The 16,142-nt window shown below is 48.6% G+C and overlaps 1 protein-coding gene across 50 annotated transcripts in view; it reads left to right on the top strand.

Annotated features, from left to right (window-relative positions):
• The first annotated feature begins 26 nt into the window (after positions 1-26).
• Positions 27-16,142, top strand: part of MADD (MAP kinase activating death domain) — a 39,792-nt gene continuing 23,676 nt past the window's right edge. For 15 of the 50 annotated variants that reach the window (XR_006602237.1, XM_045065910.1, XM_045065923.1 and 12 more), the window contains exons 1-18: positions 27-284; positions 3,429-3,575; positions 4,178-4,774; positions 5,273-5,576; positions 5,958-6,089; positions 6,718-6,831; positions 7,502-7,582; positions 9,226-9,404; positions 9,680-9,915; positions 10,106-10,262; positions 11,423-11,526; positions 11,618-11,808; positions 12,165-12,418; positions 12,666-12,805; positions 13,616-13,717; positions 15,004-15,063; positions 15,425-15,527; positions 15,904-16,090. Coding sequence is in view for 49 of the 50 variants with exons in the window: in XM_045065910.1 (XP_044921845.1) it covers positions 3,514-3,575; positions 4,178-4,774; positions 5,273-5,576; positions 5,958-6,089; positions 6,718-6,831; positions 7,502-7,582; positions 9,226-9,404; positions 9,680-9,915; positions 10,106-10,262; positions 11,423-11,526; positions 11,618-11,808; positions 12,165-12,418; positions 12,666-12,805; positions 13,616-13,717; positions 15,004-15,063; positions 15,425-15,527; positions 15,904-16,090 (3,003 nt within the window). In the remaining variant the exon portion in view is untranslated. The remainder of the gene's footprint in view (positions 285-3,428; positions 3,576-4,177; positions 4,775-5,272; positions 5,577-5,957; positions 6,090-6,717; positions 6,832-7,501; positions 7,583-9,225; positions 9,405-9,679; positions 9,916-10,105; positions 10,263-11,422; positions 11,527-11,617; positions 11,809-12,164; positions 12,419-12,665; positions 12,806-13,615; positions 13,718-15,003; positions 15,064-15,424; positions 15,528-15,903; positions 16,091-16,142) is intronic. The other 35 variants (XM_045065921.1, XM_045065934.1, XM_045065916.1 and 32 more) reach the window with 5 other exon arrangements.

Here is a 16,142-nt window from a genome sequence, read left to right as displayed (position 1 = left end):
CACTCCCACAAGGATAGGTGTGTGCGTAGCCGCCTTTCTCCCGAGGTTAGCTCCACCCTTCACCCTGGGCTTGGTGCAGCCCTGTCCCCCCGCCCGGTGGTGCGTGGTACAGCCCCCGGCCCCCTCAACCTCTCCCTCCCTCACTGGCTCCGAGTGGTACGCGCCCCCCGGTGCAGACACGGAACTGGCGCGCGCTCGAAGCTGCGCCGGAGCCGGCGAGCTTCCGACACTCCGCTGCCGGGGGCCGTCTGGCTGGGCCCGGCCGGTTCCCCTAGGATCGGGAGGTAGGAAGGTCCGGGCCACAGGGGGTCCTGGGAGGGTATTTGGGACGGGGCACCCCGGGGGAGACGGACTTTGAGAGGAAACAGGGGCTCTAGGGGAAAGCCACCTTTGGAGAGGCCCTAAAGGAGATGGGGGGCGTGGGGTCTGGAGGGGGACGGCGGGGGGTCCGGAGGGAAGGAGGCGGGGCTAGAAGGGAGGGCACGCTCGGAGCCGCGGAAGAGGTGCGGGCTGCAGGACTGGGCTCAGCTGGCGGTGGCTGGACTCGATTCCGGCCCGGCTGGCGGGTGGCGCTGGTCGGAGCGTGGGCGGGGGAGAACTGTCCAGCAGGTGAGGGGGCGGGCAGAGCTGTCTTGCCGGGGACGGAGCCGGGATAACCACCTGGCGCGCGCGCGCCGTGTGCACCTTATATTTGATCACGGGTTGGAGATCATGTTTGGGTTTTTTTGAAAAAAGAAAAAAAAATTTTTTTTTGGTGTTTCAAAACTGGCTTGTTAGAGAATCGAGATACCATTTCATCTTTTTGCAACTGCTTCCCTCCTCATCCTCGCGCATCTTTAAATTCTTCCTCTTCCTGTCCTCGCCTCTTTTCCAACCCTGCCTATTGCCTGCCTTATTGCTCTCGTTCTCCCCCACGCTGACCGGTCTGTGCTGATGCGCTAGCAAGGTCACTGCCTGGGTAGGAGGGGAGAGAGCTTTCTGTTGTGCTCACGTCAGCAAAGATGTCATCTCGCTCTCCGGTTCCTGTGGTTTTACTATGACATTCTGCCCCCAAAACGAGGGACTAATCCAAAGCGTTGCTAAACCTGGCCATTTGTAGGCTGAAAAGACATAGAGAACTTAACGTCTGTGGATTCTAAATCTGCGTCTGGATGGAGTGGATGGGGAAGCAGATAGGTACGCGTTTGATGCCTTTGGAACATAAGAGCTGAGAACCAGGGACTCCCTATTAGTAAATATGGTTGAGGCAAAAGGCAGAGTCTGAGTCTGGTTGATATGAAGACAGGATGTGAGTTATAGGTGATGTTAGTCTTTATGGGAAGGGGAGAGAATGTGGAGGAAAGCCTATCTTTGCAATCGGAATAACCAGAGGTAGTGGCTGTTGGTGAGATATGAAGTGTGGCTAAAAATCTATCCTATCACTAGGGCTGCAATAGTCACAAGATCTCAGGGTCCTTGTAGTTCCGGAGGGAGATGGACATGGTAGAGCATGATAATGACTTGAGCTTTATCAAATGATTCTAAGTGGCAGGGCTAAGATCCCACCAAAGCTAGAGGCCTGATGCCCTAATATATTAGTAGAAGACACTTCACATGTGATTGTTGAAATTTTGGCAGGAAAGGGCTCTTGGTTTTCAGTGTAAACATAGATTTCAAGGCTTCGCCTTGAGCTCTGGCCCCATAAATTGTTTTATTTTAAGATACATCGGCTCTCGCCCTAAGCAATTTTCATATAATTAAAGAATAACACTTTTTACACATGTCCCTTTTCATTTTTCTATTTCCCCTCCTTTTCTTACTCTGCTTGCAAAGACCAGAGATCAACTTTATAACAGTGCCCCACCTTCTGCAGTTTGCTCACGATTCCATGGCACTGGAGAGAACCAAAGGACTTTTTGGGTGGTAATGATAACCTAGAAATGGGCATATGGCATGCGTAAACTCGGGTTGGGTTGCATGGAAAGAAGAGATCTCTCTCAAAATCCAGAGCTTAGAACAAAGTATAATCTAAAAATAGATGGGGAGACGATAATGTAATAATTAGCAGGTGCTGTCAGTGGAAGAAGTGTCTTTAGATTCAAGGAGAATGAATTGTTATGGGCCCTGGACCACTCTGGAGTAGCAGCTGCTAGCACTCTGTGGTCACGGAGCAGGGGAGGGGCTGTGGCTATGCTATAAATAGTCCTGGTCGCTATAGAGACAATACTGAATCCTATTACCTGCAGCTCCTCTATTGGGAGCAAGAGAAGGGAGGGAGCAGTATTTTGAGGATTCAAGAGTATTGCAGAGCAGTCTATTTATTATTAAGCAGGGAAGACAAAGATAGAATTCATTATCTAAATCAAATAGAACCTTAAGCATACAGGGATTATTCATGTCTGGGTGTGGGAGTGCATGGGAGTTGCGTGTGTGTATGTAGTGTAATGGGAATATCTGTGTGTGTAGCAAAGGAGGTCTTAGTGTGACCTGTGTAGAGTATAGAAGTAGAATCCTGTATGCACTGAAGATAACCTTATAGTGGAGTGAAACATTTTGCTTAGAGAAGTGTATGGAGATCCAATAAATATGACATAAATTATAATTAAGACCATGTAAGCTTTTCCCGCTTTTTGGACTATGGTTTACGGTTCCTCTGAGCACCTCTCCCTGTTCTTGCAGGAATTCTGTTATTTCTGCATCTAATTCTTCATTTGTGTAAGAGGTACAAGGACAAAGTCTCATCTGTGTGCATTGTATCCCTGATTCTAGTCCTGGGACTAGAATAAAGACTATGATTCAGCACCAAGGGCAGAGCTAGTAGCGGTAACCCGTGGGACCCTTTCTTGCTTGAAGAGGAAAGGAAAAAATGGTTTAGGGAAGCAATTGGGACATAGATTTCCTTCATCTGAGAGTGCACAGGGTAGAGAAGCCCTCTGTTGTTATTGTCTGAGTGCATGAAGTATACGGTTTTTATGGTAGTTTCACATGAAGCTGAATGCAGAATGTTAGAACAGAAAATAATTAGGTTTTCATCCAGAGGTAGGAGTACAGATTAGTGCTGATTAGAGTCTGGTTGGATCCTCATACCCTGGAGCTGTCCTAAAAGTGACTTCGTTTTTGTTATCATACTGACTGAATCCAGATGAGACTAACGGGGTCTGTTTTTTCAGAAACAGAGCATCAGGAGTGAGGCTGGAAATGAGCTGCTTTGTAGGGATGGGGGAGGTGAGCCATTATTTATCCTACTTCTTGACATTTGGCTCTGTGAGTTCATCAGCTTTGATCAAGCTCTGGACTAGGAAAAGTGTCATGTTCTCTCATCTTTAGGATTAAAACAGAAGCCCTTCTGACCTCTGACCCTGGCTGGAATAAAGCTGAGGCAGATGAGTCCCTTGGGCACAGCAGTGGATTTTATCAGTACTTTTTTCCTATTGGACTTGAATTTTCAGATAACATCAGAATTCCTCCTGGGAACATTGACTCCTTGTGTGGTGCCTTGAAGTTTCTCTGAGATGAACTGGTGAATTTGGAACCATGGTGCAAAAGAAGAAGCTCTGTCCTCGGTTACTTGATTATCTAGTGATCGTAGGGGCCAGGTAACTAAGAAGAGACTGGTTTTCGTCTTGTCACATGCAGTGACCACAACACGTGTAATTACTTGCCTTCCTGACACCCACATTGTTTTGCATTCCTCACTCTTCCCCTGTTATTTTACCGTGACAGGTGCACTGGCGCCAGTTGTGGAAACAGCAGTCAGGTGGATTGAGAGTTTTGGCCCAGAGGAACAGAGACAGAGCAAAATTGCTCTTATCTAGCATCCCTGTGTTCTTGGGCAAATGTACCCTGTATACCTCAGTTTCCCAATTTTGTAAAAAAGAAAAGTAGGCTGTGCTCTTTACCTACGTACTCTCTGTTGGTAGTTCGTTAGCTAATACACCTTTTAAAGTGGTAATCATCTGAAGGCATTAGTAATAATTCTGTTGCTGCAGTTTTCTTTGCATTTCAAGATTGGTATCTTCATGACAGTACAGATCTCATTTAGCCTACCGGCTCAATGCTGTCAGCCACACCCATGTTTTCCAGCAGTTAGGTTACTTTATCCAAAATAGTATTTTGAGTTTCATTTCTGGACCATGGTGAACATCTGAAATGGCATCCTCTCCCTTCAGGCTGCTGAACTCGTCTTTATGTTCTGCAGGCACCCGAGCAGTGATAGTGTGGCCCAGACTCCTGAATTACTACGGCGGTACCCCTTGGAGGACCACTCCGAGTTTCCCCTGCCCCCAGATGTAGTGTTCTTCTGCCAGCCTGAGGGCTGTCTGAGTGTGCGTCAGCGGCGCATGAGTCTGCGGGATGACACTTCTTTCGTCTTCACCCTCACTGACAAGGACACTGGAGTCACTCGTTATGGCATCTGTGTTAACTTCTACCGCTCCTTCCAGAAGCGTATGCCTAAAGAAAAGGGGGAAGGTGGGGCAGGGTCACGTGGGAAGGAAGGACCCCGTGCCACTTGTGCATCAGAAGAGGTTGGCACTGAGACCTCAGAGACCGGCCTGTCCTTGCAACCCCCCAGTGCTGACCCCGCCCCCGATGTGAATCAGTCTCCTCGGGTCAAACCCCGGGCCAAGGCAGGGAGCCGTTCACGCAATAGTACTCTGACATCCCTGTGTGTGCTCAGCCACTATCCCTTCTTCTCCACCTTCCGAGAATGTCTGTACACCCTCAAACGTCTTGTGGACTGCTGCAGCGAGCGGCTGCTGGGCAAGAAACTGGGCATCCCTCGAGGCATACAAAGGTACAGTCTGCTGCTGACACTCAGAAGAGAGGGAAGCAGTTAGAGATGAGTCGGTCTGTGAGGGGCAGGAAATTTCCTCTGAAGCCTGAGGTCCTTCGTATGGCTAGAATGAAGTGATGTCTTAGACCATTTTGTACGTTTAAGAATAAATTTTTGTTAAAAGAAAGAAATCGGTCAATCATTAAAAAACATAGCCTGCGGTCCTTCATACACCTCTTTAAGCATATTGTATTAGTCCTGTCTAAGGAAAAAGTGCTACAGAGTTAGACTGCCTAACATAATAATGTTTGGAGTTCGATGTTTCATGCAGGCAGGAATATAGGTCCTCCTATGTATACATTTTTACATTTGTTCTCTTGGATATACCCTCCAGCCCTAGCTGAGCCCAAAGATAGGGCTTTTCCGATATCATTTTTACTGTGTGGCTACTGTATTGTGTTGCAGTAGGGTATCAGCTCCTGGTGCTTATGTGTCTGTTTCCTGCTGTCTGCTCCTCAGGGACACTATGTGGCGCATCTTTACTGGATCATTGCTAGTGGAGGAGAAGTCAAGTGCCCTTCTTCATGACCTTCGAGAGATTGAGGCCTGGATCTATCGATTGCTTCGTTCCCCAGTGCCCGTCTCTGGGCAGAAGCGAGTAGACATTGAGGTCCTACCCCAGGAGCTCCAACAAGCTCTGACCTTTGCTCTTCCAGACCCTTCTCGATTCACCCTGGTGGATTTCCCACTGCACCTTCCCTTGGAACTTCTGGGTGTGGATGCCTGTCTTCAGGTGCTAACCTGCATCCTCTTAGAGCACAAGGTGAGAGAGCCAGCTTTCTAGACCTTTAAGGACAGGGCCTACATCTTTTTCATCTTTTTGTCCCTAGAAGGTAACATATGCCAGGTATACAGGAGGCACCCTCTAGTTGTGGGCTGGATTAAGGTACTCTCAGTGGAATGTATTCAGAGGGTCTGCCACTCAGTTGAATTATCCTTAACTAGACTGACCTAATTCTCCGGAAATATCAGTAGTTCTGTTCCGAACCAGGAAGGTAAGGCATGGGGCAGAGATCACTGTGAAAGCTGTGTTCGTGGAGCCCTGTGCGTGGTGAGATGGAAATTAAATGGTAGCGCTGGAAACTGTTTTCTCATCCCTGTTATTCTTGCTGTTGAACCATCCTTGTGGGATGGCTTGCGGCAGGTGGTGCTACAGTCCCGAGACTACAATGCCCTCTCCATGTCTGTGATGGCATTTGTGGCGATGATCTACCCACTGGAGTATATGTTTCCTGTAATCCCACTGCTGCCCACCTGCATGGCATCGGCAGAACAGGTGAGTGCAGGTGCTTTCTGGCTTTGTTACCTCTACTTTCCAGCTCTGTCCAGCTCTGAGGGAGATCAGTGCTGAGAAGTTGTAAATCAGTACTCCTCTTTCTTCCCTTATAATAACTTACAGGTCCGTAAACCATGACCTAACTTGAACTGATTTGATGTCAAAACTTGTGTTATTTTTGGTTTTTACTTTCAAAGTAAATGTTGGGACGCCTGGGTGGCTCAGTCGGTTAAGCATTTGCCTTCTGCTCAGGTCATGATCCCAGGGTCCTGGGATCGAGCCCCATGTCAGGCTCCCCGCTCAGTGGGGAGCCTGCTTCTCCCTCTGCCTGCCATTCCTCCCTGCTCAAGCCCCCCCGCCCATGAATAAATGAAAATTTTTTTAAAAATGTAAATGCTAATAATTATAGGTTTCTGGCTACACTGTTGTAGGTGTTATATAATGTACAGAATATATACTATTACCTCTCTAAAATCTGAAAACTTGTGAATACAGAAACACACCTACCCTCAAGAGTTTTGGAAAAGAGATTATGGATCTGGATTTCCTTATCTAAAAAGATTCTGATTCTTTAAGTGATTGAAATAGATTTAGTTTTTGTTTCGTACCCTCTTTTTTCTTCCCACAGCTGCTGTTGGCTCCAACTCCATACATCATCGGGGTCCCTGCCAGCTTCTTCCTCTACAAGCTGGACTTCAAAATGCCTGATGACGTATGGCTGGTGGATCTGGACAGCAATAGGGTGAGGTTCTTGGCCGAGGGACTATAGATTCTAGAAGAGGATTGTGTTTTCTTTTTCTAGATCCTTCCCAGGAAGGTCCTCAGTTAGGTGATTTCTCTTGTGTGACTCATTGAAACAATTCTTTTAAATGCTTAGCTTTTGCTTTATTGGCTTAATACGCCCTGGTTAGAACTCAAAGGAGTGTCAGATTTAGTTTTGCCGGAGTGAAGTGCTGCCCTGCATCTGGGAGCAGTAAGGCGGTTGTGATCATGGGAACACGACATACAGTGTAGCTCACCTGATGGTTCTCCTGGGCTATGGTTTCTAGTGAGAAAGTGTCTTTCAATGCAGACTTAAAATGCATATTAATATTCTGTGGCACGAGTACATTCAGACTTCAGCAGTAACCCTTATATGTGTTCGTTGTAAAACTTTAAAAATCCAAATAAGTATAAATAAATAAAAACCACAGCACTAGCATGTAGAGATAGTCACTAGTAACACCGAGGTGTATTTCTTTTTATTTACGTATGTGTGTATTTTAAATATATGTCTATATATGATATACATACTCACATATGGGTGAAAATACCGTGTATACAACTTACTATTTTTGTTACCTCCTCTATGTAAGAGTAACTCCTGAGTAATTAATTCCAAGGTCATGCCTTTTTTTGTTTTTCTGGTGCAGGTGATTGCCCCCACCAATGCAGAGGTGCTCCCAACCCTGCCAGAGCCAGAATCATTAGAGCTGAAGAAGCATCTGAAGCAGGTGGGTGAAGAGAGAAGAAAAGGAAGGGAGCAGTGGCTACTCTAGGGCGGCCTGGAGGCTGTAGCTGTTCTAAGAGCCACTTTCCTTTCAGAGGTCAAGTGGATTAGATTTTCTTAGCTAAGAAGAGGTGTGTCCCATTTCTGGGTATCAGGATGAATCTCAAAAAGGGCTTTTAGATTTTTTTTTTTAAAGATTTATTTAGTTTGAGAGAAAGTGTGCATGGGGAGGGGGAGGAGCACAGGAAGAGAATCTCAAGCAAACTCCCCAGTGATTTCAGCGCCTAATGTGGGACTCGATCTCACAACCCTGTGATCATGGCCTGAGCCGAAACCAAGAGTTGGACATTCAGCCCACTGAGCCACACAGACGCCCCTCATATCTGCCATTCTTTATGGCCTTAGGGCATTCTGTCTGTCTTGTAAGGAAGGAGCTAGTCATTTGGACAATCTGACTCCTTTCATATTTTCCTTTTGAATTGATCCCTAGGTCCCCGTAAATGCTTTCTTCAAAAATTCCTCTCTTGAGTAATCCTTTCAATAAATTTTTCATTGATTGCTTTTCTTCCTCTTCTGCATGCCGAGCACAGTACCTGAAGGTAACATATGGCAGGGCCCCATTTCTTCTTCCTCTTGTATGTGTTATGTAGGACCACCAGTAGACAGCTCCATATTTCTTTATAGGAATCCTTGTTCTCATTTGAAGGGTCTTTAGGAACCTCTATGTTGTCTTAGCTGTTCAGCAGTACCTCTAGATATCTGTCTGGGCTCAAATGGGTCATTCTGTAGCATCCCTCTCCCTCTCACTTGCTTCATCCCCACTGAAGTAATACAGTGTCTTGTTACTGCCGGGACTGGTGAAGATTGCAAGTTGAGACAGTTCTCTGCCTGCCTTTGCTGTGTTTTCGTTCTTGATGATTGCTTTAGTATGGCTAATAAGATGGAGAGGTTGATATGTAGAATTGTACTTCAAATGTTTATAGGAATTAAGATCCCTGGGCTCATTACTCCTATGTTCTTACCCCTGCTACTTGAAATGTGATTCACGGACCAGGAGCATTACCATTGCCTGTGGTTGTTAAAAGTGCGGAATCACCCCAGATATATTGAACCAGAATCTGCATTTTTAACAATATTCCCAGGTGACTCCTGTGCTCGTTAATATTTAAGAAGCATTGCTGGTCTAGACTGAAAAACATTTCATGACTAAAATAAATTTGGAAACTATTGCCCTGGGTTCCATATTTGATTAAGTTGCCTTGAGCCAGGTTGGCTTAAACTGAAAGCCTGGGGGCGCCTGGGTGGCTCAGTGGGTTAAAGCCTCTGCCTTCGGCTCAGGTCGTGATCTCAGGGTCCTGGGATCGAGCCCCGCATCGGGCTCTCTGATCATCAGGGAGCCTGCTTGCTCCTCTCTCTCTCCCTGCCTCTCTGCCTGCTTGTGATCTCTGTCTGTCAAATAAATAAAAAAATCTTTAAAAAAAAAAAAACAAAAAAACAAAAAAAAAACTGAAAGCCTGTATAATTCAGATTATCTTCTGAAGGTTAAAGTATTTGGATTCTTATGTCAAAGACTCTTTCCTAGGAGATGACTGCCTAGCTACCCAGGAATCTGCTGCGCTCCATAGGGGATTTCCTCTTGTTCCACAGGCCCTTGCCAGCATGAGTCTCAACACCCAGCCCATCCTCAATCTGGAAAAATTCCACGAAGGCCAAGAGATCCCCCTTCTCTTGGGAAGGCCTTCTAACGACCTGCAGTCCACACCTTCCACTGAATTCAACCCACTCATCTATGGCAATGATGTGGATTCTGTGGATGTTGCAACGAGGTACGACCAAGTTGACTGGATAATCACGTGCTCTTCAACTGGGTTCTGCTCTATCAGTAGCTGCATGTGCCACCTTAGTGAAAGCAAAGAGAAGTTCTGGTTCCTCATACTCTCAGGCCTTTTAGACCTTGAGTGCAGAGAGATCAATGCTTGTTTAAGATCCTTCTCCCTGTGAAGTGCTGGCTTGGGGAGGTGGTCTGAGACCTCAGACTGCAGTCGTCCTTACGGTGCAGGGTGCGGGACTCGGATCATCTCACCATCCCCTTCTTCCCCAGAGTGGCCATGGTCCGTTTCTTCAACTCCCCCAACGTGCTGCAGGGCTTCCAGATGCACACACGTACCCTGCGTCTCTTCCCTCGGCCCGTGGTAGCTTTTCAAGCTGGCTCCTTTCTAGCCTCACGTCCCCGGCAGACTCCTTTTGCAGAGAAGCTGGCCAGAACTCAGGCCGTGGAGTACTTCGGAGAATGGATCCTGAACCCCACCAACTACGCCTTCCAGCGAATCCACAACAGTGAGCACACCTGCCCCACCTTCTGCCTTTGTCCCCTGATGGCCCTTCCCTTTGCCTTTTCTTTGGGGCAGCTTTGACCTGCCCCTTCCATTCCCATTTGGCTTCAGACTTTTTCCTTTCTTTCTTTTATGCTCTTCTTGTTTTATTTTTTTCCTCCTTGTTGCTAACTCTGTTCTTTCTCTTTGGGTAGACATGTTTGATCCAGCCCTGATTGGTGACAAGCCGAAGTGGTATGCCCATCAGCTACAGCCCATCCATTATCGAGTCTATGATAGCAACTCGCAGCTGGCCGAGGCACTGAGCGTGCCCCCAGAGCGCGACTCTGACTCTGAGCCCACTGATGACAGGTGAGCGGCAGAACCGATTTTTAAGGTACAAAGGAGGCGCTCACTGGCCTTTATTGAGCACAGTGGCAAAGCCTTGTGGGACTTAGATTTTGGTCTTTGAAGCTGTGGTTATATTTTTATTAATTGTTTTGTGTTAGCTTACTTATTTTATCTTGTTTCCTGGCCTCGAGTTAAGAGCACTCCTCTTTTTTTTTTTCCCCAGGGTTTTTTTTTTTTTTTTTTTTAAGATTTATTTATTCATTTGAGAGAGAGAGAGAAAGAGCACATGGAGGGGCAGAGGGAGAGGAGGAGAAGCAGACTCTGCAGTTAGCAGAGTGGGGCTTGATCCCCGACCCAGAAATCATGACCTGAGCCAGAAATCAAGAGTTGGACCCTTAACCAACTGAGCCACCCAGGAACCCCCCCCTTTTAAAAAGTTTTAAATTTTAATTTCATTGTAGTTAACATATAGCATTATATTAGTTTCAGGTGTACAATACAGTGATTCAGCAATTCAACACATTAGTCAGTGCTTATTGTGATAAATGTACTCTAATTCTCATCACCTGTTCCACCCCCCACCCGCCTCCCCTCCAGTAGCCATCAGCTTGTTCTGTATTAAGAATTTCTTTCTGGGGAGCCTGGGTGGCTCAGTGGGTTAAAGCCTTTGCCTTTGGCTCAGGTCATGCATGATCTCAGGGTCTTGGGATCTAGCCGGGCATCAGACTCCCTGCTCAGCGGGGAGCCTGCTTCCTCCTCTCTCTGTCTTTCTCTGCCTGCCTCTCTGTCTACTTGTGATCTATCAAATAAATAAATAAAAACCTTTAAAAAAAGATTCTAAGAATTCCTTTCTTGGTTTGTCTTTTTTTTTTTTTCCTTTGTTTGATTGCTTTGTTTCTTAAATTCTGCATATGGGTGAAATCATATGGTATTTTTCTTTCCCTGACTTATTTCACTTAGTATTATACTCTGGTTCTATCCATGTTGTTGCAGATGGCAAGATTTCATTCTTTTTTATGGCTGAGTAATACTCCTGTGTGTGTGTGTGTGTGTGTGTGTGTGTGTATGAGAGTCCTTGCTTTTTTATTTTTCCTAATGCTGATCACTGATTCTTTTTCTCTTCCCTTTCCTTCCATTGTATTTTTATTTTTGTTTCTATTTTTGGGCTCTTCACTCTGCAGTGGCAGCGATAGTATGGATTATGATGACTCAAGCTCTTCTTACTCCTCCCTTGGTGACTTTGTCAGTGAAATGATGAAGTGTGACATCAATGGTGATACTCCCAGTAAGTGTACTTGGGGACACTGGCTCGCTCCGGGCAGTGTTTGGGGCTCTGGGACCGTGCGGTCTATACCTGCCCCCTTGGGTTTCGGCAGATGTGGATCCGTTGACGCATGCAGCGCTGGGGGATGCCAGCGAGGTGAAGATCGATGAGCTGCAGAACCAGAAGGAATCTGAGGAAGTGGGCCCGGAAAGCGAGAACTCTCAGGAAAACCCGCCGCTGCGCTCCAGCTCCAGCATCACCGCCAGCAGTAGCCCCAGCACCGTCATCCATGGAGCTAATGCTGTGCGTGGCAACTTGGAAGGGTGGATGAGTGCGAGCTGTTACTGGGCACGTGGGCTGCACCTCTGTCAGAAAGTCGAGGCGGAAGCTGTTAATTTGCCGCTTCACATTCTTCCTCGCGTAGAGCCTAGGAGACACAGAAGGAGCTCATTGGGCTTTGTTCAGGACTTAGCTAAGATTCCCCCTTTGCATAGTTTGTGGGCACAGACACCAGGGGTGTCACAGAGATCTTCTCTCTCTCATTCCCTTAGGTTAGGAGATGGGAACCTGATAGGCCTGGCTTGGCCCTGCTAATCTGAGAATACAGGAAGGTATTGCTGGGCACCAGGTGACTAGTTTTTATTTAATGTGCCCTTTAGGAACCTGCCGATTCAACGGAGGTGGACGATAAGGCAGCAGTAGGCGTCTCCAAGCCCCTCTCTGCCGTGCCTTCCAGCATGGGCAAATCGAACACGGACAGGCGCCAGACAGAAATCGGAGAGGGGTCAGTGCGCCGGCGAACCTATGACAATCCATACTTCGAGCCCCAGTATGGCCTTCCCCCTGAGGAAGATGATGATGAGCAGGGGGAAAGTTACACTCCCCGATTCAGCCAACATGTCAATGGCAATCGGTGAGAGCCTGGGGATTCCTTCTAGATGGGTGACTGAAGGACCGCACTGCAGTGGACCCCGGGTGAGGGTTAATCAGATAGTTGGAGAAGTCCAAATGCTCTGGTTGCCCTCCATCCCAGGCTGGTGCTTTGATCTAGGCATATACGAGTTGTGGGAAGGGAGCCATGATGGCAGTGCAGGCCAGGCCCACACTCCCAAGACTAGGTACCCTTGCCTGGGGCTCACAGGTGCCACTGTGCATTCAAGGGCTCAAAAGCTGCTGCGGCCCAACAGCTTGAAACTGGCAAGCGACTCTGAGGCAGAGTCCGACTCTCACGCAAGTTCACCCACCTCCACCATCTCCAACAACAGCACCGAGGGCTTCGGGGGCATCATGTCTTTTGCCAGTAAGTGCCTTCAGCTCTCCTGTCTCTGTCCCGTTTGGTCTGCAATAGAGCCTGGCCATGGTGGGTGCTGCTTAGAACCTCAGGTGTAGGGCTGGACTGTTGGTATCGAGCCTCAGTCCAGCTTGTTCGGATGACAATGAATAAGGTATTTTCCAGGGAAGACAGTAAAGGACAGGGACAGATTAGTCTCTCTCCCCGGAGGTTTCAGTCTATCTCAGGTAAGATAGCAGTCAACTGAGAGTCGTTGTATTAAACGTCATATATTTTGTGGAAATACAATGGTCAAATTGGATTTGGGTTCTGTATCTAATACCTTTTTTGCCTGGTGAAGGACTTTTTCCATGAACACACTTGGAAATCTGTATGAGGAATGTATATGAGGTTGACTTTTGTGCCTAGAGAATATGGCCGGAAATGCGGGGTGGTGTCAGTTAAAGATTAAGGACAGACCAGGGACCGGAGATAGCCAGCATCAGGAATAATTATGACTGAGTTTTTTCAGAAGCCAGGTAAGGGCAGCGTCAACATCTGACCAAAAGTGCATAAAGTCAGCTTTCACACCGAGCTAGCGGTTGGTGAGAGACTTGGCTGTTACCAGGGGAGGTGGTCAGAGAAAGTTGTTACTGGATTTTGAACAATCCTGGCAGCTGCCCCTTTGGTTGCTCTAAATTACAGACTTGGTCTTTTCTGTGGTAGATCAGAGGTACCGGGGCTGTGCTTGAAAAGGAAGAAGATGGAGCTGATGGTGCAGTCATCAGCTTTGATTCTCTGTGCTCCTAACTCATCGCTCTCACACCCTCCCCTTGACAGGCAGCCTATATCGAAACCACAGTACGAGCTTCAGTCTTTCAAACCTCACACTGCCCACCAAAGGTGCGCGGGAGAAGACCACACCCTTCCCCAGTCTGAAAGGTAACTGCAGCCCTCCTTCCGCCGAACCAGGATTCTCCGGGAGATATCTCAGGCCTACGGGTGCTTGTCAGGAACCCTGTGTATGATGGCTCATTTGATCTGGCTGTGGCCCCTCATACTGCTTCTCATGGCTTTCACTGCACATGATGGGCTCTGACTGGTTTTCAGATGGGAATGGTCTCTGTAGCTGGAGAGGAGGCTCTGCTGTGTCATTTAGGATACCAGCGGCTGTGCCATAACTGCTTCTGGGGCGATCCATAAGGGGTCATGAGCTGCCACCAATCATCTGCCGGCTTCTTGCTGCATGAGCAGAGGAGGGCTCTGTCCCAGCGAGCTGGCCCGCCGGGGGATGGTTGCGAGAGCCTGGCACTGTTTACAGAGCCAAGAAGCCTCTCAGTTTGACTTCACGTCGATGGGCCCTGTGGGTGGGCCAGGTAGTACTGGTTGGCTTCTAAGAGCAGTTATGACCTTATTTGATTTTCGTTTGTGAGCTCGGAGGGTCTGAAGGGCTCTTCGGAATTTACTCTCTTGACGTTTGTTTGTTTTCTCTAGCTATTGGGCTGAAGTATTTAATTACAGTAGAGAGCATAGTGAGACGAGCTCCATATATATTTTAACTGACTTCTCTCCCCAGTGATTAAAAACTCCGGCAATCAAAGGAGTGTACTCTGATGGGGATGGGAACATAGGGTAGGTGGGCAAAGAGACGTGATAGCTAGAGGTGTAGGGGGCTAACTAGCACTGTGGCACGAATCCACACACAACTCAGTAGCTTAGGAAGAGGGTTAGTCACTGGCTTCATGTGATGTAGTTGGGGAGGAAAGCGGTTGAAATGCCTTCATCGCATGCGGACGCCTTACTCATCTGCTGCCCCTCTCGCTCCCATCTGCCTCCGGCCTCACACCCCCACCCCACTTCCCATGACAGCATCTGCAAGATGGGTCTCCTCTCTCGGCCTACTGGCAGGCCCTCTGGACCCCTGTGCGAGATGTTTCATGAAAACCAGCAGTCCCTCTTTCATGCATGTGCCTGTTCAGTACTTGAAGGTCCCTCGTGTCATTTACCCTGCCCCTGGCTTTTAGAGACCATAGCCCTAAGGACGGTCTTTCCTAGACCCTTGGTGGTTTCCTGATCTCTTGGCTTCCAGCTCTGAGGTGCCTGAGAACTACGGTTATGTGCACTAAGCTTTGGGAGAATCCTCAGGTGGTCTGACATACAGCTCCATTGAGGGGAACAGGGGTTGTGGTATCACGGTGCACCTACTAACTGTGTATTTTGTGTCCCAGTATTTGGGCTAAATACTCTAATGGAGATTGTTACTGAAGCCGGCCCCGGGAGTGGTGAAGGTGGGTCTTGCCCGTGAGCTGTGCATGATCTTTTTTTTTTTCCTAGCATCTTTCGTGCCTGCCTGAGGGCCATCCTCTGCACGGAGCAAGCAGTGTCCCATGAGTGACCTGCCTTGCCCCTCCCCCGTGATGCCCGTGCTTGCCCGTGGGGCGCTGCTGGTGCATGTGGAGTGGCCTGAGTCTCCATCCCCACCTCCTCCACATTGCCATGGCTGGTTTCGACCTATGTGTGATGGCCCGGGGCCACCCTCGCCCAGCCCTTCTGGGGAGTGGGTGTGGAACGTGGCTCCCCAGGGCGGTGCTGACACAGGCAGCGGGACCACAGTAGTGATGTCTGTCATTCCTACCTTCCTGGCTATAGGAAACAGGAGGGCCTTAGTGGACCAGAAGTCATCTGTTATTAAACACAGCCCAACAGTGAAAAGAGAGCCTCCATCACCTCAGGGTCGATCCAGCAATTCTAGGTAATAAATGGCTGGGCTGTTTCCAAAGTTCTGCGATAGAGGTAGCGATTCCTGTGCCGCCCTCTAGGGTTGCTCAGGAGTGGGAGAGCACCTCCCAGCTGGGCAGACGAAGTCAGGTCTTGCGCGCACTGCCCTTTCTGACTGACTCCCCGCGCGAAGGTAGTAGCCCACGCCGGCGAGGAGAATGGAACCGCAGTGCTGGGTACGCAGGGGGGTGGGGGGGACAGGGGGTGCAGGGGACTTGGACGTCCGATGACTTGGTTTGTGTTCCGCCCCTGGAGGCAAGCATCTAGTCTGGCGAAGGCCAGTGGGTCAGGGTTGGGGAGTGCTCCGCACAGAAGCTGATGACCGCAGAGGTGGTGTGTGGACCCCATAGTGAGAACCAGCAGTTCCTGAAGGAGGTGGTCCACAGCGTGCTGGATGGCCAGGGCGTTGGCTGGCTCAACATGAAAAAGGTGCGTCGGCTACTGGAGAGCGAGCAGCTGCGAGTCTTTGTCCTGAGCAAGCTGAACCGCTCAGTGCAGTCAGAGGACGATGCCCGGCAGGATGCCATCCCTGACGTGGTCAGTGTCTGGGAGCGAGGGGCGCTGGCATCAGTGGGAAGAAGGACCTGGA

This window comes from Mustela putorius, unplaced genomic scaffold (assembly GCF_011764305.1).
Source record: "Mustela putorius furo isolate JIRA1106 unplaced genomic scaffold, ASM1176430v1.1 tig00003859_pilon_pilon_pilon, whole genome shotgun sequence".
Taxonomy (NCBI): domain Eukaryota; kingdom Metazoa; phylum Chordata; class Mammalia; order Carnivora; family Mustelidae; genus Mustela; species Mustela putorius.
The sequence above is the reverse complement of the archived record's forward strand: the minus strand, read 5'-3'. Positions and strand labels throughout refer to the sequence as shown.